Below are 27674 nucleotides of genomic sequence, written 5' to 3' on the forward strand. Positions count from 1 at the left end.
ACTCATTGTAGCAGTGACTAGCTACATGCTAATAATTATTACCCACTGTAAGTTCTATAACATGCTACATATCCATACAAGGTATGTTAACACATAGCTACATGTTAAAACATGCTAGGAACATTGAGTCAAAGGCTAAAGCATTCAATGTCTTATTAAAAATGTGCTAACTGCTAAGTTCACCTGATTAGTGTATTGCTATAGCATTAAGCTTCACGCGGTCATGCATTCATCGTGTTACCTACATGCTAATTGTGCTAGCATAATACTTTATTAGCAACATGCTGCTGGGGTTTTTAAATGAACAATTCTTCATTGAGTTTAAGTTGCTAGGGTGTTAAATTGCTACACGGAAGTGGTAAAGGTGATTTGTGATCAAGCGAGGGCTTAGGCCAAGTTAGCATAGAAGCATAGAGGTTTGCATGTAAACATGTCTCAGTGATCCACTATAGATGTGTGAAAATCTATTATAATTGGTGGAGCTGTGTGTTTATGGTCTCTTCGCATGTTGCATGTAGTGTGGAAGACAGATGAAGCAGTTTGTTGTGAGACGGAGGGTGTATTAGGAAGTGTGCGGAGCTGTATTTATTGCATGTACTGTAGTGTATGTTCATACAGTGGCTGGTCCTGTGGGAGTGTGTAGTGGAGGGACTGTGTCCTAATGATGCGTTTTCTACACCATTGATTCAGTAGCTCTGCTTCACTGTAAATCCTTCACATGCAACACATTAGAGCCCAGGCTTTTTCCTCCGTCAATCGATTCACAGAACTTATAGTCGCTCCTCTTTTCTCCTGCCCTGGTCTCCATTGCTCCGTGCCCCACTTTTTTCCTTTTCGCAAGGAAACAGAAGTGAATTCTCTTTTTCTTTTCTCTTCTACTTCATCTCTATGCTTTCCTTTGCCCTTATTTCAAATAAATAGCAGTAAAGTGGCAGTTTTTTTTCTTATTTGAATTATTAATTTCATCCTTTTCTCTATTCCATAGTTTTTTTTGAAACTTTCTCTTTTTTTCTTCTGTTCCTTTTTTAGTTTCATTTCCATTGCTTGTTCCCGTACTGTAGCTTTTCTTTAGTTATTTTGTTAGTTTTTTCCTCTTTGCCTTTCCTTTGCCCTTATCTGACTTGTCCTTTATTTTTGATTTCATGTTTTTTACCTTTTCACTCATTTATTTTTCTTTTTTCATTTTCAAGTATATATTTTATTTAATGTTTTTTTGTGGAAAAAATATCAGAAATTTACATCGAGTTATAAGATATTATCCATCATTCATATTATTTGAGTCCTGTTTCCTACATAAAAATTATAAGAAAAATAATGAAATAAAATTAAATTGTAAGTAAATAAACAAAAAAAATAATATATACACAGTTGAAGTCAGAATTATTAAACCCCCTGAATTATTAGCCCTCCTGTTAATTTTTTCCCCAATTTCTGTTTAACGGAGAGAAGATTTTTTCAACACATTTCTAAACATAATAGTTTTTATAACTCATTTCTAATAACTGATTTATTTTATCTTTGCCATGATGACAATAAATGATATTTTACCACATGTTTTTCATGATACTTCTATACCGCTTAAAGTGACATTTAAAGGCTTAACTAGGCTAATTAGAGTAATTAGGCAAGTTATTGTATAAAGATGGTTTGTTCTGTAGACTATCGAAAAAAATATAGCTTAAAGAGGCTAATAATTTTGACCTTAAAATGGTATTTAGACAATTTAATTTAAATTAAATTTAAATTAAAAACTGCTTTTATTCTAGCCGAAATAAAACAAATAAGACTTTCTCCAGAAGAAAAAAATATTATCAGACATACTGTGAAAAATTCCTTGCTCTATTAAACATCATTTGGGAAATATTTAAAAAAAAAAAAAAAAATCAAAGGGGGGCTAATAATTCTGACTTCAAATGTTTATAAATAACTTATTATTATTAATGTTGAAAATGGTTGTGCTGCTTTATATTTTTGAATATTCAACATTGATTATTTTATTTTATTTCATTTTATTTCATTTTGCAAAGTATAAGTCTACTGCTGGTTTTGATTCATTTAATTTATTCATCCTTGTTGAATGAAATGTTCATGAATGCATGCAGGTGTCTGTGTGGGGTGTGTAAAAAAAATAAATAAAATCATACCCATCCCAAACTTATTGAACAGTACCATCTCAAAGTTCTTTTGCCCCCACAATCAGGAACCCAGCAGGGAGATTCCAGGTTTAGTATTAAAGCCCATTAGAAATACATCTACCGACCTGCTCAAATATTCCCTCACACCACCACTTCATTCCACTGGAATAATTTCACTCAAGCAGAGGACTCATTAGTCCCAGAAACAGCCCCTGAATATTTAAGGCCTATTTTATTGAATCAAAAAAAAAAAAAAAAAAAAAAGCTTGACGTGGTTTCAGCACAGTAATTGAAGATCTCTCTCACTTTCTCGCTCTCTCTCTCTCAGATTACTCTGAGCTCATATTGCTGTCTTCAAAGTGCATTTTTATTTAATCAGGGGTTTACTGCTTCCAATTAAATATTTTAAGAAGACATGTTGTTTTGGAGTTGGGGGCAGGGCAGAGGTGTATTTCAGGAGACCTTGAATTCTCAGACCTAGTTTAGTTAAACTACCCAAGACCTGCAGGGATGCTCATAAGAAATAGGGTGAACTTCAGGGAATTTGGTAGCTTTACTCATATTCTGTAAAATGATACTCAGTATTTTAGAACCTGTTGACATATTTTGTTACAGTGCATGATATTACTTTCATTTTGATTAATTGAACACATATCGCAGGCCCGTAGGCGGGGGAGGGGGGAGGGGCGGTCCAGAATTATGCAGGAGCTCATTTCTCATTTGCTTATATATATATATATATATATATATATATATATATATATATATATATATATATATATATATATATATATATATATATATATATATATATTTATTTATTTATATATATATATATATATATATATATATATATATATATATATATATATATATATATATATATATTTATATATATTTATTTATTTATTTATTTTTATTTTTTTATTTTTATTTTTATTTTTTTTTTTTTAATGTAGCAATTGCAAGGTGTTTGATAAAGGATGCTAAACACCTTCCAATTGTTACCATCAGGTTGTCAATATTGTGTTCCCAGGTGTGTAAGAAATAGGAAAAATTATCATAATTATCAAATAGGTGTGAAGCTTGAAGTTAATTTTGAAACTTTTTTTTTTATAGTTTTTATTTGAATATTTTTATACTCATTAGGATATTGTTGTTGTTCATGAATTTTCAAATATACTTTTTACAAGAGAGGCAAGAAAAATCAAGAAGCTCTACATTATTATTATAATGTTTACATGTGGCCAAATTCTCACAGGAAAGTGTGGTCTGTTTGTCATTTGCCTAATAAATGACAATTTACTTTGCCTTAATAGGCAGTTTTTAATTTAAAGCCTAAACAGATTCCCTTTTTCCCCTAATGATAAATGATGTGATAAATTTGTGTTTTAAAAATAATACATATAAATACTTGTTTTTGGTACGTCAAAAATGTGGTTATGATGACCACCCAACAAGCTAATTCAGCTAAAAATAGTACTTAGTGTCGTTAAAATGCAGTATTTAAACCCTGTAGTTCAACAGAAGTTCGGAAAATAACTGCAAAAATGTTTACTTTTTGAGATAAAAGAACCCCCCCTTTTACCAGGCTGGCTATGAGCCTGTATAATCTAAATAAATGTAACCACCTTTAACAGAACTTTGAACAGTGATGTGCTTTAAAATGAATAGTTGCTGCCTTTAATGTTTAAGCTGAATCAAATAAACATTTTTAAGTAACTTCAGCTTGCATTAAACTGATCTAAAGTGTCAAGTTTAATCTTGTATAGCTTAAAAATTAAACTTGATTCATTTAATTTAAGATAGTTTTGTATGTGAAAATGAATTTTGTAAAATGAATTATGTAACAATATATAAGATTTTTGAATAAGCTAAATTGGCCGCAGTATATGTGTGTGAATGAAGGCATGTATGGGTGTTTCCAAATGTTGGGTTGCGGCTGGAAGGGCATCCGCTGCGTAAAACATATGCTGGACAAGTTGGCGGTTCATTCCACTGTCGCGACCCCTGATTAATAAAGGGACTAAGCCGAAAAAAATGAATGAACAAATGAAATTCATTTTATTTATTTCTATTTATTTATTATTATTATTATTATTATTATTATTATTATTATTATTATTATTGTTGTTGTTTATTTATTTATTTATTTATTTATTTATTTATTTATTTATTTATTTTTATCATGAATTTTAATAGGACAATCTGATGCCTTTATTCAGTCTCTGTCAACATAAAAATGACACATGCTATTTTAGACCACCAAACATAACAATTCTCAGAAGCACTTTTCAGAACAATAAATGTTTGATCAGCACATATTGATTCAAACACACACAAACCACCGATGGAAAAGTCTCTTCATACAGTACCTGCTGCTGCTGTGTGTGTGTTTTTGGTGCACCGGTGATTATCGCCAAAACTGTCGTGCGTTATTGCCTTTAAAAACTTTTAAAGATGAATGCTTTTTTTAGTTTTTTTGGCCAGATGATCAATTGCATTATAAGCAGTGGCAGGTATAAGTAATGACAGTAATAAGCAAAAACAAGTGAGAAAGCAGCTGTAATTTATTATTCATATCATGAATCTCAATTGATATAAATGACGGCCGCGCTGTTCCATTGCCCCCTGCTTCTCTCTCAACCTATTGTTCAAATAAAAACCTGAAGGCCCTTTTATATGTTGCAGAACACGGCTTTTAAATGTGCGTCCACGTTAAAAGGCTACTAGAATCATTAATTTTCCTTTAGCTTAGCCCCTTATTTATTCGGGGTCACCATTCTTTAAAAATGTGAAAAATTCCTGTCAATTCATAGAATTCCGATAAAGAAACAGTATGTACTATGTGTTTTACACTGTATCGAAAATGTTTCTTTTTTTTCACAAATAAGTGAGCGTGAGCCACTTAACATACAGGCTCGACTTGTTGTTGTTTTTTTGTTATAAGTGTGATATTGATGTTTATATACATATATTTATCATAGGAAATATTATCATACCCTAATATACTAAATTTTGGGGCCAGTAAGATTTACTGATGCTTTTGAGAGTGCTCAATGAGGCTGCAGTTATTTAATCAAAAACACAGTAAAAAAAAAATTAAGAATATTTTGAAATGGAATATTTTCAAGTTTTACTTTTTTATGATTTAACTTTAAATTAAATGAATAGTTGATAAATCAAATTGAAACAACACAATTCTCAAGGGATTTTATAAGGAAAACTTATTTGTTTTATGTTCAATCTACCTAAATTTCTAAAAAAAAACTACTAAGTTAACCGATTTGTGTGGAATCCAGAATTTTTCACGGTGTACACTCAATTTTTTATTTATTAATTTATTTTTTGCTGCTTGTTTAAACAACTTATTTAAAATGAGCTGAAACACAATTCTTGATTTTTTTAGCAACAACTTAAGTTCAATCTACTTACATTTTTAAAAGCAATTAAGTTAACTTAATCGATTTGTGTTGTGACAACATGAAGAAATTGTGCAGAACCCAGCATTTTTTACAGCACTCATTTTTACTGCAAGTTGCTAACAACAACTTATTTAAAATGAGCTGAAACATCACAATTCTTGATTTTTTTTAGGGGCAACTTAAGTGTTTTACGTTCAATCTACTTAAATTTGTAAAAACAACTAAATTAACTTAATCAATTTGTGTGAACCCAGAAGTCTTTAGTGTACTCTCAAATTTTTTTTTTTTTTTGTTGTTGCTTGTTTAAACAACTTATTTAAAAGGAGCTGAAACAGTGACAATTTAAATATGTAATTGTTTTAGGGACAATTTAATTGTTTTATGTTCAATCTACGTACATTTGTAAAAAAAATTAAGCTAACTTAATCAATTTGTGTTGTGAAAACATAGAGTTGTGTAGAACCCAGCATTTTTTTACAGCACTCAAAAAATGTTTGCTGTTTGTTCAAACTACTTACACTAAAAAAATACATTTTCTGTTTGTTCAAACTACTTGTATAAAATAAGCTGAAACAACGCAATTATTGAGATTTTTAGGGGCACAACTTAATTGTTTTATTTTCAATCCAGATTTGCAGAAACTAACAAGTTAACATAATTCTTTCATGTTCACCCAACACAAATCGATTGTGTGGAGCCCAGCAGTTTTTACAGTATATTTTAATACGAGCTGAAACACAATTCTTGATTTATTTGTTAAGGACAACTTAATTGTTTTATGTTCAATTAACTTAAATTTATAAAAACAATTGAGTTAACTTAATTCATTTGTGTTGTGACAACATGAAAAATTTGTCTGGAACCCAGAATGTTTTTACAGAGTACAGTACAGCAGCAAACATTACCGAGTGTTTATTCTCATGTACTGAAACCGAAAACGAGATGTAGTGAGTGTCGTGTCCGTGCCCGTGTGTTTGTTTGCTCTGATGCAGCATGTCATTATGCACAGCTCCAGACTAAAACATATCATCTAAACCTACAACATTAGTCTTTTTCAGCCTTGCGTGCGCTAGCGTTTCAATCATTAAATCTAGTTTTGTAACAGTTGCTCATCGCAAAGTGTGACCAAGCCGCTGTGAATAGAGTCAGGGTCAGCGATCACCATGGTGACTGGAATGTGATGCTGAAATACCAAAGACAGCCAGTTTGTGCCATCCGGCTGTTTCATAAATAATGTGCAACTGGCCTTCGTGGGATGGAGATTTCATAAACTTAAATATCTTTGAATACAGTAGCAGTCTTAAACATGAATATGCCTATATTTACCGTCTATACATGGTTATGTATTATTATGCATTGTTTCACATGGTTAAAATAAGTATAAGTGTGAATAGCCCCTTGCTTTGAATGACTTAAGCGCATCTGCAGATACCGTCTCTTTGCTCACTGGACATAAATAGTCTCAATAAACATCACTAGTCTCTTACAGGACATCTCTAATCTCTCACAGGACACAACTACACTATAAAAATACATAAATTAGCAGTTTTCTGTATATTGCGATTCATGTTTTTATACCCACCCCCCTCCCCTTTATTTATGCTTTTGAATTGCATTATGAAACCTTGATCTTTCTTCTAACATCTTGAACAGTTTAAAATGTGTCTTTTATTAACATTATTAATAATTTAAAGTGATATATTGTCTGGGTTGGTGTTGTATATTAAGGTACAAGAACCTTGTAATAAGTTGCCAGTACATTTTCTGTTATTTTACAGACTTAATACTTCACTACTACTTAATAATTCTCTTAATTCTCTTTTTTCTTATACTTTATATTATTTCAGACTACTAAAATGTCAATAAAAGTCCCTTTGTCAAACTGTAGAGTTGGATTTTTAACATCAAAAGTCCACAGAGCAGAGATCAAGATCCCATAATGCAAATCCTAACCGTTAATAAATGGAAAACTCCTCACACACTATCACAATATATGGAAACTGTTAATTAACATATTATTTTACAGTGTAGACTCCCGCATACATCACTAGTCTCTCAAACTTTTCACAGTTTTAGTGATTAACAGTTTTATTGATTTGTAAGTGAAGCACATAATAGAACACAGTATTTTTACTGTTAACCAACCTGAATGAACTAGTCTCCAACTAATGCATTGCTGTCACAACTTGGCTATAATTAAATACAATTTAAACCTTCGATATACATAAAGAGAAAAATGAGAAAAAAAGAGATATACGTGAGAGAGAAAAAAATCCCAGTTTTTGTATAGATGATTAGACTAAATGCTCTCCACAAAGCTGACTGCAGTGGGTTTTTTAATCATAACTTTGTTGCCAAGGATTACGCAGAGATTTTTAATTAGGTTAAGATCGGGACTATGGGCTGCCATTCCATTGTTTCACTGTTTTCAGCTTCTAGGAACTGCTTTACATGCTTTGCTTTGATAGGGCTCATTGTCCTGTTGGCTGACTCACTTTGGGTTTCGTCTTTTCCCACAGTTTAATAATGAACACAATGTTTTACATCAGATCCAAATAATTTAAAGTTGCCTTTATTGTTAAAGTGAACTTGGGAACAGTTATCTGTCCACACAACAATGCTCCTAAAGGCAGATTTATACTTCTGCATCAAGCGCACACGTATGCTCAGGCACAGCCTTCATGCGGGCGCATACCCCTTGCCGTGGCTGATGCCGACGCTGATGTGCACCTCTCAAAAAATGTAACAACACGTCGCAATGACGTGTAGCACAAGCTCTGTGATTGGTCGGCTTGGTAGCGCTGACGAGTACGAGCGTGGATGAGAACCCGTTGGAGCGAGTGTTTACAAGTGTCGAGTCCCGTGAAGAAGCTCCAGATGGAAACTTTTTTTGTGTGTGTTTACCTTATGAGTAGAAGTGCGGCATGCTCGCTGGTTCCCGCCTCAGAATGAGCCAGTTTTAGCTACTTGTACATTAAGGTAGCGTTCAGAAAAAACAAAACACCAGCAAAGAAATTCGACACAGAGGAACATTAAAAACCTACTGCCAGCTAGCATTTCGGAAGGGTTATTGCAGAGCAACACAAACAGCATTCAGAAGAATTAATGCACAACAACGTGCAAGGCATGCGCCGTGGGTCATGGCGATCACTTGATGCAAAAGAGTAAAGCAGCCTTTAGCATAGGTTATTCTGGTCTTTTGATTCTTGCTGCTGACGTTGTGTTTTGATTTTGGGTTTTTCAGATTCAGATCTTTACACCGTTCAGTGTTAAACTGATGAGGTTCTCCATCTGCAGTTTTGAACTGATTGCTCATTGAGATATTCTGCGTTATCCTGTCCTCGAATAAGGCCCTTTTGAACGAGTTTGTGACGGGGTAAATCTGTAATATTCTAGAAATCACAGAATTGGAAATATCAGCTTCTCTTGCTGTGGCTGAAAAGGGTAATCTCTTTGGCCTTCATCATGGTCAACCTTCTGCCAAAGGGTTTCAGTCACTTTAGTACAGCTTTCCACTTTCAGTCACTTTAGTACGGCTTTCAAAAACAAAAACTGCAAACAAAAAAGTAGCTCCTGGGACATATTTGGTGCTCTCCAGAAATGTATATATCGGTACGTTTTCAGAATGAGTGTGGGTTGAAACAAACGTTAAGAGGAGTGTGATTATGAATAGTGTGGCTGAAGTGTAAACTGATGTCAACAGAAGGACTGTCACTCAAAACGCAGAAGTAAATGGTCAGAATTTAATTGAAGATTACCTAAACAAACATTTATTTTAGCAGATTAACTTGCGCAAATGAATTGTTTGCATAAAGAATAAAAATGTGAGCTAGCAAAACACTGTAAATTTTGATTTCACATGGAGATTAAGGAAAGAACCACCAGGTATCAGATTAACACGCATAACTGAGTAATCTGAAAGCATTTTCAGATTTTAAGTTGTCGGTTTTAGTTTTTAAAAAATATTTCAATAAGATTTTCATGCTGTTAATTAATTAATTTATTTATTTATTTATTTTAAGCAAGAATGTGATCTCCTGAAGTCGTAAATCCATAGTACGTTGTGAAATCTCTAGAAAGTCGTTTTTGACATGTGTAACCCCAAGAAGGTCTCCCATGGATCAGCTACATTCATACATGGCAATTTCCATTGTTAGGAAAGCTCCATAAATTGCAGCAATTCATCATTCTTGTATATCAGGAGAAGGCCAAATATATTGACTCATCCAGATTAGATTAAACTGGTTGATTGTGAGTCTTATAGGGCAGAAACTGAAATAGAAAAAGCGTTTAGGGCAGTGACAGTAAATTGAAGACTCTTTGGCCACATTTTGTCAACGTGGAGTGATTTGTATTATGAACATTTTCGATTAATTTCATTCTTACACTGTCATTTCTCCTTCGTATTTACTTTGCGTCTCAGTATGTATCTCCGGATTTGTGTGTGTGTGTACGTGTGTGTGTGTGTGTCTTTAGGGTGTCTGCAGAAGGCGAGATAAGATGCTAGTGTAGGACACTAGTGGATAGTGTTCACAGAATCCTGGTGATCTTATCTTCTCTCTGCTACCCTTTCTCCTGCTTTCCTTCATCCTTTCTTCTTCCTTGTGCCGCAGTTTTCACAGCATTCGTGCTTCACATCTGAAAGTCTAGATTGAGAGCGAGTAAATTATTCCCCCAGTCATGCTTCTGTCTTCTCGTATCAAAGAGAGGAATTTTGTATGAAATTCCTTGTAAATATTTTGGTCCACATTCATCACTTGGTAGAAACTTTCAAGCAATCTGCACTGCTGGTCAAATGTTTGAGGTCAGTGAGGTCTCGTGTTTTTGAATGATTGATTAGTTGGTGCTTCCTTGCTATGGGATATACAGTATGAACTGGGAGAAGAAAAATAATTATAGCTCAGCTTTTTTTTTATTTTTTTGATTATAAGGATTATTAAAGAAATACAGTTCACCACAAATATGACAATTCTGCCATCATTTACTCATCCTCCACCTATTTGAGTTTCTTTTATCTCCTGTTGAGCACAAAAGAAGATATGTTGTAAATTGTTGGTTGCTGGCACTCATTGACTTCTATAGTATTGTTTTTTCATACTATGGAATTCGATTGGTGCCAGCAACCAGCATTCTTCAAAATATCTTCTTGTGTTCAACAGAAAAAAAGAAACACATAAAGGTTTTAAACCACACGAGGGGGAAGACGTTAGGATATTTTTTTAGTTTTGTGGCTGAACTATTCTATTAACCAGTATCTTTTGCTGGAACATTGGATAGCTTATAGTCTGTAATGTATAGGGCTAAATAAGTATGACACTTAAACTGTGGTGACAAGTAATTTTTTTAATGAATGATTCAATGAGTTATGAATTCAAATGATTTGTTAAAAAATGATTCATTTAGAAATTAAGCAAGTGAATGGTCTCTGTGAATGGATTGTTAAATCGTTGATTTGTGACATCACTGTGTTGCTTTCAGATGCACTAATGTTCTTTGTTTGGAACTATTTTAATTGGCAAAACAGGAAATACTGACAATATAGTGTCCTAAAAGTAACTCGCTTAATATACATCTTGTGTGAAATTAATATGTTCGCGATCTTGCTCGCACCAATATAACAGCAGTCATATCTTAATAAAATAAATCTAAAGTAGTTTTTTTTTGCGTATTCTGTCTCAATTTTATTTTGAAGTTTTAGTAAAAATTCTGTTTAGTTTTAGTTAAGTTTAGTTGTATTAATGGTTTTCGGTTGTTTTTATTTTGTTGAACCTTTTTTTATATATATTTTATATATATTATAGTTTTAGTAATAATTTGTAGTTTAGCAGAGTTAACAGAAGACATTCAGTGTTGACCAAAGCAAAAACAGAAAACATTTTTTTGTCCATAAGATGATAAACCAATGATATCTCACGGCAATTTTTAACTTTTTGATTTAGTGGCTAATTCATATTAATTCGTACAATCTCATTCATACAATTTAGTACAATTTGGCTTCTCCCCCAATGACAGATGAGCTTAGGGGCGGGGTTCGGTGCCACGCCTCCTCATCATACATTTTTGTACGACTGAACTCATATAAATTCGTATGAATTAGCCACACGTTTTCTTGTGAGATCAGGCTGGATAAACGCAACTTGACTAATCTGATTGGTTGTAAAAGCGCCATCTATAGGTGCTTCTCTAAATGACAACGTGCTTATTAATTTTGAAAACAGTAATATTTTTTGCTAATTATTTTATATCAGTTGTGATCGTTTTTTGAATACTGAATGAAAGTGAAAAGTTGCAGTTCTTTTGAACATTTCAGTGTATGCATTGTTTGCTTTCTGTGTTCCAATTCAAAATCTCTTGAAGCAAAACTACAGTAGTTCTAAGCCAAAGTCATTTTCATTTGTGTGTTTGTTTGTACCGTTTCATTTTTTTATTTGATTTTTCTTTTTCTTTTTTCAGAGCACTCGCAGACGTGCCCTGATGTTCAAATCAAACCTACGGCACTGACAAACCTTCATTCCTCTGTTATTCTCACGAATCCTCCAGCGTTTGGTCCGAACCCCTTTCCATTACCATCCGACCGATGTCTTTCATCTTTCCTTGCACTGTATTTTCCTCCGTCTGTCCGCTCGTCTTTTAAAGTGCAGTCGTGACCAGACAGAAAGAAACAATATTGCTTTTAGAGGACAAACAAACAAACCGCGGCTCCCCATTATCTTTCCGTTCATCCCATATATTTGTGCACTGGCCTGTGTATGTGCGCGTATGTGTTTCGCCGCTTGTCAAACGGGACGAGGAAGCGTGCGCAGGCGTCCCACGAGAGCTCTAGCCTGTTCTATAACATGACAGGCCCTCAGAGGAGCTCGCCAAGCTGTCACACTGAGCTATCCCCAACGCTAATGAGTCAGAGTTAATTAAAAAAAAAACCCAGGCAGGACTGCAGGAGACACACACTTTCACACACACTCATATACGCAAGCATACATGCCCTCATCCTGCATGGCCAGGGTTAAACACACATAGTGGACAGCAGGGAAGAATTTTGCTGATTCATGCTGTAGCCTCAGGGGGCTTATATGTATGTGTGTGTGTGTGTGTCCCCTGTGTGTGTTTAGCGTCCCTGCAGCGTTCGGGCTTTTACAGGGAGGAAAGGAGAAAGCTATTCTACCGCCACCGCTCTCTTATAGTTTTTTTTTTGGTTCTTTCTGAGGTCACGCTTTTCTTTTAGTATCCACCGAAATAGCTGGCGACTACTGTCCTAAAAAGAATGATCCTGAAAGCTTTTTTACTTTTAGTGAAAGTAATCTTTGAAATAATTTATAATAAGGTTGCACTCGTTCATGGATTTGCTTACATCAACTAAGAACGAACAATACTTGTACGGCGTTTATTTAATCATCAAACATTTGCTAATGCATTAAAGTTCCATTTTGTGTTTGCTAACATTAATTAATGCTTAAGCCAAGTTTTTTTTATATATGTTTGATTTATTAATAAACTTGATTTATATTTGAAAACCTATTTATATTTGATTTATTTAGTCACGGGCTGTTTCTCCGTGTTTCGGTAATGTCTTTAAATAAATAATTATTCAGACCTATTTAGTTATTCATTTATTATTTATCTACAATAATTAAGTGTCGCCATCACCAGCGATCCAGGCTTGTAGATCGCTTGGAACCATTCACTTTCACTCGGGACTAAAAATCCTGCCATGCACCACACACTCACACCTGTTTCGGTTTTCCACTGATTGCTAACACACACAGCTGAAGCTGTTCAGAATTGTTTGCATGGACTTGAAAGGCGGCATTTTCACTGCCTTGCCTTGTCGTGTTAGACCCTTGCTTTGTTGTTTTGTTTATTTTCATTGTCTGCTACCTGCCTAATGAAAATCCGCCTGTTGTATGAGCACGACTCTGGATTTGCATGTTTACATCTGTTTGCTCCTGTGTTGACTGTTGCTTGCCTGATCATTATATGTTGAACAAACCTGCATTTGGATCAGCACTTCCTTGTCAGCGTCCCATCACATTACATTAAGACATGAAATGAGAAAATAAAATTTAATTAACAAAGAAAATGTAATTGAAAACTGTAAATGAAAACATACATGAAAAATCTTATTTATAGTCTTAGTCCTCTCACTTTAAAATAACAAACATTGTACATCTCTCTATATTTAGGCTAAAACACTGCTTTATTTATTTATTTATTTATTTATTTACTTATTTATTTATTTATTTATTTCATTTTTATTTTTTTATTTTTTTATTTGTGTATGTTTGTACTTTCATTTTAGTTGTCTCTTATTTCTTTAATTTTACTTTCCAAAATGAATCCTCGTTGCACTTAACAAGTTTACAATGATAATAAAGCATGTTAACAAGTTTTTAATGATTGAATGAATTATGAAGGAACTATAATGCTTTATTTCATTATTTCATCTTCATTATAAGTTGCAGGGTATTTATAGCTACTGTATAATTCTGTTCGTTTGCATCCTGTCCCTTTGTGCCCCCTGGTGGCATAGTCACAAACTGCTGTTACACCTAAAAACACTATTAATACCCTTTTAATAGTTATGGTTATGGTCCTTTTGAAGTGTCACCCACTGTAGCACATTTCATATACAATGGTAATTCAAAGTGTTTAACATACGTAAACATGAATAAAACAAACAAGTGCAAAGAGATTAAAAACAAAGGATGAAAATTATTAAAATGTGTTGAAATAGGTTTTAAAGGAATGAAAAAGAACAAAGACATTTAACAATGAACAATGAATGAATAATGCTGTAATAAAACTCATTGTATTAAAAGTTCATTGTTTGTTCATGTTAGTAAACGCAATAAAGTATGATAATATTGGTAGCACTTTACTGTAAGGTCTCAGGTTTTAACATGAAATATATTTAAGTTCAAATCTAGCATGGAATTTTGGGAAAAGGTGACTCCAAAGGTTCAGAAATTAAATTATCAGTTGATTTTCAGAGGCTTTTGTTTAGTCAGTCTGATTTTATTTTATATATTTTTTAAGCTGAGACCAACAACAAATTACCTTTTATAATGTTAAGATATTGGCTGTTTATTAGTAGTTATAAAGTACATTACATATTCTGCATGATCTTATTCTACATCCCTAATCCTACCTACTGTATACTCCACTAATATCTTAATAACTATTTGTAAGCTGTTAATTAGGATTTTTTTGAGGCAAACATCGTAGTTAATGGTATATTAGTCCTGAGAATTGTTCCTTAAAATAATGTGTGGCCAATTAATACATTTCCAATAAAGGAACTAATTAGGTTACGACCGCAATATGACCAAAACATCATTCAATTATTGTTTATTATTGCTGTTCATATTGTAATAATAATTATTATTGTAGATTAATTGAATATATACCAATTGAAAAATTGAGGAACAATTGAAATTACTCAGATTATAACTAGCTACAAAATGCTTATTTTATATTGATGATTCATAAATGTATGATCGGTCACACTTTATTTTAAGATACAACTCTTGCTATTAACAATAAATTAGCAAAGACTTTTAGCTCTATAAACTATTTATTTACTTCTTGTTATTGGTTATTAAGGTAGCAGTTAGGTTTAGGTATTGGATATGATTGGTGATGTAGAATAAAATCACACTTTAGGATGTTTTATGAACCAATTTCGGGAGAAGCATGCGCAGATGTTTTGACAAGGCAAATGCATTAACCAATCTACTTAAGACCAAACTCCTATAAATAGCCAAGCATGTCTCTCCTCTGTTTTCTCTCGACTGTCAGTATGTCTTCACCACCCCAACTCCTCACCTTTAAACCCAATTCCTACTTAAATCTGAGAGTTATGGGGCCGGGTTAGACACTGCGCTCGGACACTTATCTCTCTCTCTCCTGACAAAGGGGGATAACATGAGTTAGGGTGTCTTTCCGAGCTCAGAGCCCTCTCCTCAGACAGCATGCCAAATTTGCATTATATTCTATTCAGTCAAATATCTGCAAGTGTGAAATAAGTACTAATAAACAGTCAAGCATTACTATATGGTCATTAGTTTGCACTGCATAATCAAATGTTAACTACTCTATGTCTTTTTTTTAAGTTCTTAGCAAATGTTGACTAAAATGTTGACTGAAGTTTAATAAAAGCTGTGTAAGTATTGTTCATTGATAGTTAATCAACTAATATAGCTATTTAATGTTATGGTAGCTATTTTGGACTAACACAAACATTGGGTTAAATTTGGTCCTATTTATTTAATTAACGAAATTAGCCCTATTACAGAGACAGTTATGTTAGACCTATTACACCCAGAATTGATTTGAAATAACACAACATTTTTTAGAGTGCAATTCCTCAAATATCTGTGTGAACTTGTGAAATAAGTACTAATAAACAGCCAATATCTTAACAATAAGCAGATAACAAGCCAGTGATTAATAGTGAGAATGGTACTTTAACTTGAACATTACTATATGGTCATTGGTTTGCACTGTATTATTAAATGTTAATAATTAATAAAATGTTAACAAACTTCTTTTGTTTCTGTATTTGGACCTCCAAAGGACACAACACAAAGAGAGAAGTGCTTACAGTTTAATTTAATTATGTTCCAGAGAATTATAAAAAAAATATATATAAGTCTAGCATTTGACGAAGGACAGCTCTCAGAATCTTCCCCAGTTCAGTGATGGGCTCGGTTAAAACTCCTCCAACAGACAAAGCTGTGGATTGTGAGCCACAACCTGTAAGTATTTTTATTATTTGTTAAAGTTGATCAACTACATGCAGTTTTTAGCGCTAGCGGTGTGTTGGAGCGAGGAAGTAAACATGGATGTAAACAAAGGGAAATGCTGTTTGGCACCACTAACAATTTAGCTACAAATTCATATTTATCAGTCACACTTTCCCTGCGTTCTACATGACAAATAACAACTCTCAAAAGATATGTGAACATTTCATATTACTTACACTTGCTTATTCTGAATATATGTGAAAGACACTTGTCAGATTTTATTTTAGAGAGCAGGCGTGAGGTTGAGCTGTGTGCTCTGTGTCTGATTTAGGCAGCTAGCACTGCTAACATCTGCTCTGACTGACTGTTTACACAGCGCAAAAGAAGGGGCGTGATGTGGAGCCAATCCACAAATCACAATTATGTTAGCTGACCAATCAGAGCCTCTCGAGGATGGGCCTTTCAAAGCAACTAGGAAATATGACAGTTTTCATGTTAGCTGAGTAGCTATATATAATCAAAGTAATATATATGATAAAAAATAACGTGATTTCTACAAGTGAGACATGAGCACACATTGCTTTGCATCTTATAAACACAACCAAGCCTTAAAAATACACTGTGGACCACGCTTTTAAAACATTGTTAACAAATGTTGATGAAAGTTTAATAAAAGCTCTGTAAGTATTGTTCGTTGACAGTTAATCAACTAATATAGCTAATTAATGTTGAGAAATTAAACTTCATTATAAAGTGTTGCCAAAAGCTTATTAATTATTCATGATTTTACTGTTGTTTTTATTAAAAACCCCAGAAGCTGGGGGTTAACATGGTCATTTTTTGTTAAAGGTTGATTTTCTTTCATCAACAAAATGATTTTATTTGTATTTATTTATATATTTCGTGGCAGTTAAAAAGAAAAGATTAGCATCTCGCCGCCGCAACAAGGCCCTGTTTGAAAGTAAATGAACGTTTTAATTTTCCATTTTTGGTCGGCAATCAGCTTTTTCCATCTTATCGCCGTTTGTGACACTATTAGCATGCAGGCAGAAATGTCAGCGGCAGATTATCATGTTTACTCAGCATATTAATATATTAGCATTTTTTTAATATTAATGCAATATTAGCATAAACATTAACATCCATTAACATGCCTTTGCATATTCAAATTTGCTTACTTCATGTACAAATGCAACGCTAATCGTTTCGGCTTTTGTTCGGTGGTTATTCCATTGGCTTCTTATCCCAGTGGGATTTTTGATTAAGTTGATGCTGAAAAGATTCAGGGTTGTTTTCAGCAAGCTACTTTAGCGGTTTCTGAGATTAGCATCATTCGCTAGCACAAATGCACAGTGATGTTGGTTGGCGAGGGCTGATGTCGTCTTGTCAGACTGAACTTAAGGACAGCCGCGTGTGTGTTGCAGCAGGCCATGAAAGCGCCGGGAAAAAAAAGATCCTATCACTTCAAGACGTGCTTGGATGAACTTTCGTGCTATCTGGTGTTTTCTGCTTTCAGATCTCCTTCATAACTTCCTGTTGCGTTGTTGTTTGGCTTATCCATTCATCATGCAGCACATTTTGTACATTCTCTCCCGCTGGCATCTCTGTCAGGTTTTCACAGTTGGTATAATATCGTGCATATTGTTTTTTAAGAGGCCCAGAGTATCAGTAGCTGTATCGTTAGTGATGTCAGTATGTTAATGCAGCAATACACAACAATTCCAAAAAAAAATAAGAATAAACAAAGAACTGAAGGAACAAGTACAAGAGGCCAAGAAGATGTAGCATTGTCTGTAAGTCTATGATCAGTATATTCTGTATACAGATGAACTCTGCTCATCAGTGATATTTTAATATCACTGAAATATGAAATGAGTTTTTAAATGTAGTTAAAGTTCAATAGTATGTAGTAAATAAAAAACTACATTTTCAAATATTTCTAGTTATGTTGTTGTTATATATTTGTATTGTTCAATACATATTTTGCTTTGAGGACAACTTTTCTGAAAGGTTTTGATCCCCTTCAAATGTTGACAAATCTGATATATAATTATTTATTTATTTATTTATTTATTTATTTATTTATTTATTTTCTTTTAGATTTAGTTAATTTTTACCATGATATTAAAATAAATGAGCATGAGATAAACGATCTTGGCTTCTACGTTTATAAATATTTATTGTTATATATTAGTATTGTTGAATACACATTTTGCTTTGAGGACAAATGTTTTGATCTACTTTAAATGCTGATATATAATTATTTATCTATTTTATTTTAGATGTAGTCTGTTTTTTACTACATGAGGTTAAAGTAAATGAGCACGAGATAAACATTCTTGGCTACAATATTTATTAATTTTTATAGTCTATGTTATTGTTATATATTAGTATTGTTCAATACATATTTTGCTTTGAGGACAACTTTTCTGAAAGATTTTGTTCCACTTCAAATGTTGACAAATCTGATATATTTATATATATATATATATATATATATATATATATATATATATATATATATATATATATATATATATATATATATATATATATATATATATATATATATTTATTTATTTATTTATTTATTTTAGATTTAGTTCATTTTTACCATAATATTAAAATAAATGAGCATGAGATAAACGATCTTGGCTACTACGTTTATAAATATTTATAGTCCATGTTATTGTTATTTATTAGTATTGTTGAATACACATTTTGCTTTGAGGACAAATGTTTTAATCCACTTCAAATGCTAATATATAATTATTTATTTATTTTATTTTAGATATAGTCTGTTTTTTACTACATGAGGTTAAAGTAAATGAGCACGAGATAAACATTCTTGGCTACTACATTTATAAATGTTTATAGTCTATGTTATTGTTATATATTAGTATTGTTCAATACATATTTTGATTTTAGGACATTTATATAAGGTTCTGATCCTCGTCAAATGCTGATGAATGCTTCTAAATAATTAGTTTTTATTTTAGATTTTTTCACTACACAAGATTAAAATACATGAACAAGATATAAACTTTCTTGGCTACTACATTTATAAATATGTATAGTCTATGTTGTTGTTATATATTAATATTGTTCAATTCACATTTAGCTTTTAGGACATCGTTTATGAAAGGTTTTCATTCTTGTCAAAGCTGACAAATGCTGATAAATAATTCTTTATTTTATTTTCGATGTTTTTACTACATGAGGTTAAAATAAATGAGCATGAGGCAAATGTTATTGACTACTACATTTATAAATATTTATAGTCTATATTATTGTTATATATTAGTATTGTTCATATTGTTATCCTTCAGTACATATTTTGCTTTGAGGACAACTTTTCTGAAAGGTTATGATCCTTGTCAAATGTTGACAAATGTTGATTATTTATTTTACTTTAGATTTAGTTTGGGTTTTTTAACTACATGAAGTTAATATAAATGAACATGAGAAACTTTCTTGGCTACTAGCTAAAATAAAATAAAGTTTAAGGATAATAGTAAAAAATAACTAAAATAACTATTAACTATTGGAGTTGATGATAAGATTAGTATGACAGTATGATTTGTTATTAGGTACATGACTAATATTTTCCAAAAATTTAATTTAGAAATAGTAAATAGGTCATTTTAAAATAGCAATGAAAATATAGGAATATATAGATATATTTCATATACGGTATAGGAATATTTGAAATATATAGATATATAGGAATGAAATGTATATAGAAAGAAGTAATAAACTACTTATTTATATACTTATAAAGTGAGCTGAAACACAATTCCTGAGTTTCTTGGGACAACTTAATTGTTTTATGTTCAATCCACTTAAACTTGTAAAAACTATTAAGTGAACTTAATTCCTTCATGTTGTCCCAACGCAAATCAGTTGTGTGGAATGGATGTGTGTGTGTATATATTAGTATTGTTGTCATCTTTTATCTATTTCTCAGCATATTTTTAAGCATGTCGTGTCAAGCCAAGCTGTGTTAAAAAAAAAACGTTCAAACGTGATTGCAATGCAGTACAAAATTCCAAGAGTGTTAGCACGAATGCTGTAATTTGCCCCCAAAAATAATAACGATCAGCTATTTTTCTTGCCCAAAATTTCTTGAACAGCACATCCTTATTTTCTGTCAAATTAATGAGCAAGCGAACACAAACACACTGTTAAATGTTGACACCAGCAAGACCTCGTATCCAGAAAATGAAATGGAGCTGCATATTTTCTTTCCACAAACACACACACACACACACACATACACAAGATCTCTCTGTCTTTTCTCCAGGGATTATGTATGTGTGTGTGTGTGTGTGTGTGTGTGTATGGCTGTGGGCATGTGTTTCATCTCTCGTCTATCTTTTATTTCTCTGTTTCTGCTACACAAATGTAATAACGCAGCTTCTCTCTACTGTCCAGCTCTTCGGGAATGGACAACCTGCTTGTGTGTCGACCTCTCTGACCTGTCTTTAATTTCTCTCTGTCTCTGTTATTTGCTCTCGCAGGCTGTGCCTTCCTCACATACTGTGCGAGAGAATCTGCGCTAAAAGCTCAGACGGCGCTTCATGAGCAGAAGACACTACCTGGGGTAAGTCACCATGATCAAAGACCACATAAACACAAACACGTCTGACAAAACGCGCATATATCATCATGATAATAATGGTATCAGTGGGTAGCTGACATTATAATGCTTGATATTGACGTGATATTATAGCATTTATCTTTTAAATGGTGAATTTAGTGTTTGAGGTCAGATTAAGTCAGAACGAGTGTTAGTGTGCGTGTGCTTGACCTCGTATCCAGAAAATGAAATGAAGCTGCATACAGTATTTTCTTTCCACAAACAGACACACACAGACAATCTCTTTCTATCTTTTCTCTGGGGTATATGTGTGTGTGAGTGTTAACTGCGGTCAGTACATCATTTAAGTTTGTTTATTTGTTAAAAAAAGTTAATACTTTTATTCTGAATGTGTGCACTGGATTTAATAAATTATTAAAATTCAATATTTTAAAATAATATTTATTATAAGATATAGCTGTTATTATAATTTATAGCAGTTTGATCAATTATAGTAGTTTTACACGCCCATAGCTTGGGTCGGGGTTTGAAAGACCCACCCTTCACTAACAGAAGGTCCAGAATATGTCCTATACATGAGCTTGTTTGTCCGATTTTGACTGCTTTGCCATCATAAATAATGAAAATAACCCTTTAAAAAGGCGTTAAGACCAAGCAAAATCCTCTGTTGGCTGTCCCTTCGGCCTGACTTCAGCTAGTCTGTTTTGGCAAATGCTAACAAATATTTAAATTTTATAATCTGACGTAAGAGAAGTCATCTTTCGCTGCTGCTGTATTGTTTTTAAATGACGTTTTACAGGTAACTTTTATTATAAATCTTGGAGCTTGTTCTTGAAACAAAAAAGAGCAATAAAAAGGTGTGAAGCACCAAAAGCGGCCTATATTAAATTAATGTACTTTCTTTTTTTTATAAAAGAGACTAGAAAAATTGTGAAGCTTTACATTATTTTAAATATTATTATTATTATTGTTATTATTATTAATATTATTATGTTTTTTTTTTTTAAATTAATTAAAATGGCCAAACTCTGACTGAGGAAAGTTAAATGTGCTGGCCAGGGGTGCATTTCCCAAACAATGACGTAACTCGCTGCTGAGCTATCATAGTACGATGCATCATTTGGGAAAAGAATGATGTAGTAACGACTGTTTCCCGAAACCCGTAGTTTCTCTGTCGCAGATCCATCATTTGAACCACATCAGTTATAACATAAAACGCCCATAATGATGCTTTAACCGGGGTGGTAACAACTTCTTTAGAGAAGAACCCCATAATTTATTTGTGTAAATTATATTGTTTTACATGCACACACATTTAAAAAATAAATAAATCCAACATTAATTTTGTAAAAACATACACTCGTTTTCCATATTAATTGAAATATATGTAAACGCCACAAATAGGGCCTATGTTTCCTTTACAGATATTATTGAGAACATTACATATTCTATTCAAAAATATAAAATCACTTACAAAAGCCAGCACGTATTGAAATATCATATATAAATTATATAAATAAATAAATTATTTATTAAGAAACAAAATTTAATATTTATTATTTATTAGGAAATGAAAAAAATCCTATAATAATAATATTGATGATGATGATGATGATGATGATGATGATGATGATGATGATGATTAGTAGGATATTGTTCATTTTAGTAAATTTTTTTGAAAAGTCTACTTTTACAATTTGACACATGCAAACCACTGTAGAAATGTTCTAACCCACAGACCCATGTCATATACAGTACAGATACTTAATAAATAACCTACTATAAATTAAAAGCATTAACGTATGCTGTTTTTCGTTTTCACAAGCTTTATAGACGTAGCATAAGTTCCGCTTTTAAATAATAGGGTCACCTATTGCTTTCGTCGAGAGCCACGGATGTGTTCAACATTACATCAATGTTTCAAAATGCACTGCGAAGGGAGCGCTATCATGAAGATCCCTAAAACTGAACTGTAAAAATACTTTGAAAGCTAATTACACCTAAGAGAGATGACCTTAATGCTTTTTTAAAAAAATCATTTCAAGTTTAAATGTTAGAATGATCTAAATGACTAGGGCATAGAGGGGAGAACTGGGAATAGAACACAGCCAGGAACTGAAGTGTGGTAATGATGATTCAATTGGCTAATCCAGCAAAAACAAAATTTCAGGAATTACTATTATTTTATTAGATTTAAAAATGTTTTTTTTATTTCCTTGCATTAAATAACTTTAATTCTAAATAATAATACTAAAAACACTAGATATTATGCATGTTTGCACACACAAATTTTAGCGTTAGAGTTTTGTGGTTTAAAGTTATGATTAATATTTAGAATTTATTTACATTTTTGCTATAATTTATTTAATTATTCATCATTTTTTCATTTTAATTGAATTTCATCTAAAGTTTTTGCATTTTGTATTTTTTTAATTAGATTTGTTTTTAATTTTTTATTTTATCATAATTTCAGTTTTTGTTGTAATTATTTTAGTACATCAAGATAAACTACATACAAAATACATTTTTATACAGTTGTGTGTCAACTACCTGTTATACATTTCCCACTTTTATATGCAGGTTTTCTTTGACTTTTTATTATTATTATTATTATTATTATTATTATTATTATTATTATTTTAGTCTTAAAAAGCGAGCCTTCAAAAAGTGCTAACTCTTCTTTTTTTTTTTGGGAGGTGGGTGGTACGCTTTCAATCTCGTTCACTTGCTCTTCTCATTCTCCTCCTTCCTTTCTCTCTCCATCTCTCTCTCTCTTTCTCTTTCTCTCTGGAAGAGCCTTGTACCCAAGGGCAAGAACTACACAGCACCACATTAGAGCTGTCCTATTTATAGTGTCTTTTAGTGTCTCTGAGCGTGTGTGTGTGTGAGTGTGTGTGTGCCAGCGTGCTGTATGAATGTCTGCGGGCACGTGTGTGTATGTGTGTACACATACTCTGTCACTCCTCTTTGCATTAAGCACAAACTTGCCACCATTGTTTGGTTGCAGTGTGTATGTGTGTGTGTGTTTTGAAGTTTCTCCGTCAGCTCTTGCTCAGCTCGCTGGTTTGCTGTGCTCTGTTTTAATGACGCCTCCAGGGAGAATGACAGTTGCCGTGGCGAACAGAATGCCTTTGATGCGAGTGATTATGACATCATAGATGTTGAATGTAGCAGGAGTCACTTTGCTGGAGTTCCACTTCCTTTCTCTTACATTCTCGCTCTGTAAAATGGCTCACGTAGCCACACACAGTTTTTTATTATTTTTCTTCCTCCCCCACGAGCATGTAAGTCATCATGTTAGATGTTGAGCGTAATAAGAAAAAGCCTTGATCGCCTTATTACGAGCACATCTACTCGTGCAAAATGCAAACGCAGCAGCCGCGAAATGAATTCAATCGAAGGCTCTGCCTATCACAAATGTTTCATAGGAATGCTAATTACCCAGAGGAAGGGTTTTATCGCTCACTCAGAGCTCAGGAGACTCGATGGAGTAGGTTTCGTTCTCGCCATTGTCTCAAAAGTTTCTCATGCTATTTTTTAAGTGTAAGTGAGGTACAGGATGGATGTAGATGGGTTTAGTCATGTAAAATCTATTTGAATAAATGCAGATGAGATCGTTTATTGGTTTAGGAGGATTTGATAAGAAATCCTGGAGCTTGTATTGAGATTTTAGACTTTTCTCAAATTTCTTTTTAAACATTAAAGAAAAAATTGCTGGTCTTAACTTTATTGGTTCTCCCAGAAGCTAAAATGTGACACATGGTTCACAAGAGATATGTTATTGGTTCTTATGGAAGCTCATAGTTGCTGGAATGAAGTGAGAAGGAATGTCATTGGTTCCTGTAAAAATTAAACTGCTTTGTTCTCACACGTCAGGCAAAAGTGATTTAACATTTCATGAGAAAATCTGGATGATGTAGCAAAATAAGTGTTTATACTGTTGAAGGCAAAATTATTTTTTAAATTATCACTTTTTAAAGAAGTGTGATATTTTAACCTCCTAGGGCTTGAGTGTCTACATACGTGGACAGCACATTTTAGCTCTCAAGCGGCTATTTAAAATACTTTGGATGTTTTATATTTTGTTACAGACATATAGTGTCATCCTGCAACTGTTTTGCAGCTAATGAAATGTCCCAAACACTTTTTTTAACTGTTCAAAATTGGAAAAAAAAATTGTTTTTACTCTCTGATAGTTAAAACATGTTAAAAAAAAATCTATGTTATATATGCATTAAAAAACATTCAGGAAAAAAGTGTTTTATGGAAATTCGGACCACGAGTCCACATATATGGGCATCATTTTTTTTCAAAAGATGATACTTAGATTTTTATTATAAGCCCAAATAGCAAAGAGAAGTAAAAAATTGCATATAAAAAAACCCTTGGGCCTTAAGAGGTTAATTACTATTTACTATTAACTATTTCCCAAGTGCTATTTAACAGAGGGAAGATTTTATTTCAACACGTTTTTAAACATTATTTTTAAACAACTAATTTCTAAAAACTAATTTCTTTTGCATTTGCAATGATGATAGTAAACAATATTTTTTCTAGCCAACTGAAAAATATATATTTGTAATATAAGAGGCTTGTAACATTGAACTTAATATATATATATTTAAAAAAAATGCTTTTATTCCAGCCAAACTAAAATAAATGAGCCTTTTTTGAGCAGAAACAAAATATCAAAAGAAATACTGTAAAATGTTCCTTGATCTGTTAAATATCATTTGAGTAATATTTTTAAAAGAATATAAATTCCCAGGATGGCTAAAAATTCTGCTTAAATCTGTTTACTGCTAATGAAAAGCTTGTAAAATTCTGATTATTTTTTCTTGGATTCCTTAAATCATGTTGTATTGTATTTATTTAGTTTTGGAGAAATGAAGGAACAGAAAAATCTCAGATTTGATTAAAAATATTTTCATTTGTGTTCTGATGAATAGAAGTTTTATTAGTGGGTGAGTTAATAATGACGATATTTTTAATTAGAGATGAACGGACCCGTATAACCATATATACAGTAAAATCAGAAATATTAAACCCCCTGAATTAGTAGACCCCTGGTCTTTTCCCCAATTTCTGTTTAACAGGGAGATGATTTTTTTCAACAAATTTCTAAACATAATAGTTTTAATAACTCATTTCGAATAACTTATTTATTTGATCTTTGCCATGATGACAGTAAATAATATTTGACTAGATATTTTTCAAGACATTTAAAGGCTTAACTAGGTTAATTAGGGTAACTAGGCAGGTTAGGGTAATTAGGCAAGTTATTGTATAACGATGGTTTGTTCTGTAGACTTTAGAAAAAAATGTAAAGCTTAAAGGGGCTAATAACTTTGACCTTAAAATGTTTTTTAAAAATCCAACACTGCTTTTATTCTAGCCAAAATAAAACAAATAAGACTTTCTCCAGAAGAAAAAATATTATCAGACATACTGTGAAAATGTCCTTGCTCTGTTAAACATAATTTGGGAAATCAAATCAAAATCAAAGGGGGGCTAATAATTCTGACTTCAACTGTATGATTAATACACTATATACAGAATAAACAGAACTGTTTATTGTTGCCCAATCCATCTCACTTTTCCCTAGAAAAAAAAAAGGATTTATTTTTCATTTTCACATACAGTGTGTCATCATGGTCATTTCAAAGACGAGTAACACATTACATTATGAATAATAAATACTTAAGTAAACAAAGAAAGAAAAAGGCAGAGAGAGAGAGAGAGAGAAAAAGTATAAATAAGTCTGCAGCAAAGGAACATTTTCTGTTTTATCTGCAAGAGAATCTCTAAGCATCCCAGCATCTCTTTTTTCCTTTCTTTCTCTCCGTCCCCTCTCTCGGCCTTTATGCAGTAATCTCTCTCATTTTTCCACTTCACTTGACAGCTTGATGGTTTTTAGGAAAGTGGTTTTTACGTTAGAAAGTTCTGTCAAGTGCAAGAAGGCCTCCCAAGCTCCAGTTGGAAAGAAATAGAAAGTGCCAGAAAGAGTGGGCCGCCGTTGGACTTTCAAAATCTGCAGCTCAATGGCAGTCGCTCCAAATAAACGATAAAAAAAACGTACGCATTTGTGCTTGTTAGTTTAAAGCCTGACTGTTTCTGACGCTTTCTCTTGTTTGGTTTGGGATCGCATCACTGGCTAAAATCGCACCATCATTTATATTGTGCTTATCGAGCATTTCTGCCACATTTGACATCACAATATTGCGGCTATAAAGTAATGCAGGACAGAATACAGTGTTTGTAAGAGTAATTTGGTTTTAGGTGTATTACCTACTGGTTTGATACAGAAAAGCAGCCATTTGTAGCTTATATATATTTTTTGCTGGGTTATTACATATAGGTATATCATCATTTGTCATGTTTTCTAGGCTATATTCCGCACTTTTATATTTTATATAATGCTAGTCAATGTAACTTGCAGGAATAAAAACAAGTGGTAATTTGGTGTTGTATGACCATCCTTTCTGACCTTTTTGGATCGTTTGCAGTAAGCAGTATTTTGGTACTGTATCTTTAACCCTTTAACAGGTTGACCTTTTGTGTACACATTGTAGGTTGTCATTAAGAAGCACCACTTTTTTTTTCTAGGACTGCAATTTAAAGACTTTAATTTGGAAATTTAAGGATTGGATGATGCTTATAACTCAATAGACTTTTAAAAATAAACATGGGTAATTGATGTATAAAAAATGCAGGGTTCCACACAATTCCTTCATGTTGTCCAAACACAATTTGATTAAGTTACCTTGAAGGT

At 32.6% G+C, this 27674-nt stretch overlaps 1 protein-coding gene across 10 annotated transcripts in view; it reads left to right on the forward strand.

Annotated features, from left to right (window-relative positions):
- celf4 (CUGBP, Elav-like family member 4) overlaps positions 1 to 27674 on the forward strand; it is a 195527-nt gene that overhangs the window by 35563 nt on the left and 132290 nt on the right. For all 10 annotated transcript variants that reach the window (XM_056446136.1, XM_056446137.1, XM_056446140.1 and 7 more), the window contains exon 2: positions 20823 to 20905. In XM_056446136.1, the coding sequence (XP_056302111.1) occupies positions 20823 to 20905 (83 nt within the window). The remainder of the gene's footprint in view (positions 1 to 20822; positions 20906 to 27674) is intronic.

Source organism: Danio aesculapii, chromosome 21, assembly GCF_903798145.1.
Source record: "Danio aesculapii chromosome 21, fDanAes4.1, whole genome shotgun sequence".
Taxonomy (NCBI): Eukaryota; Metazoa; Chordata; class Actinopteri; order Cypriniformes; family Danionidae; genus Danio; species Danio aesculapii.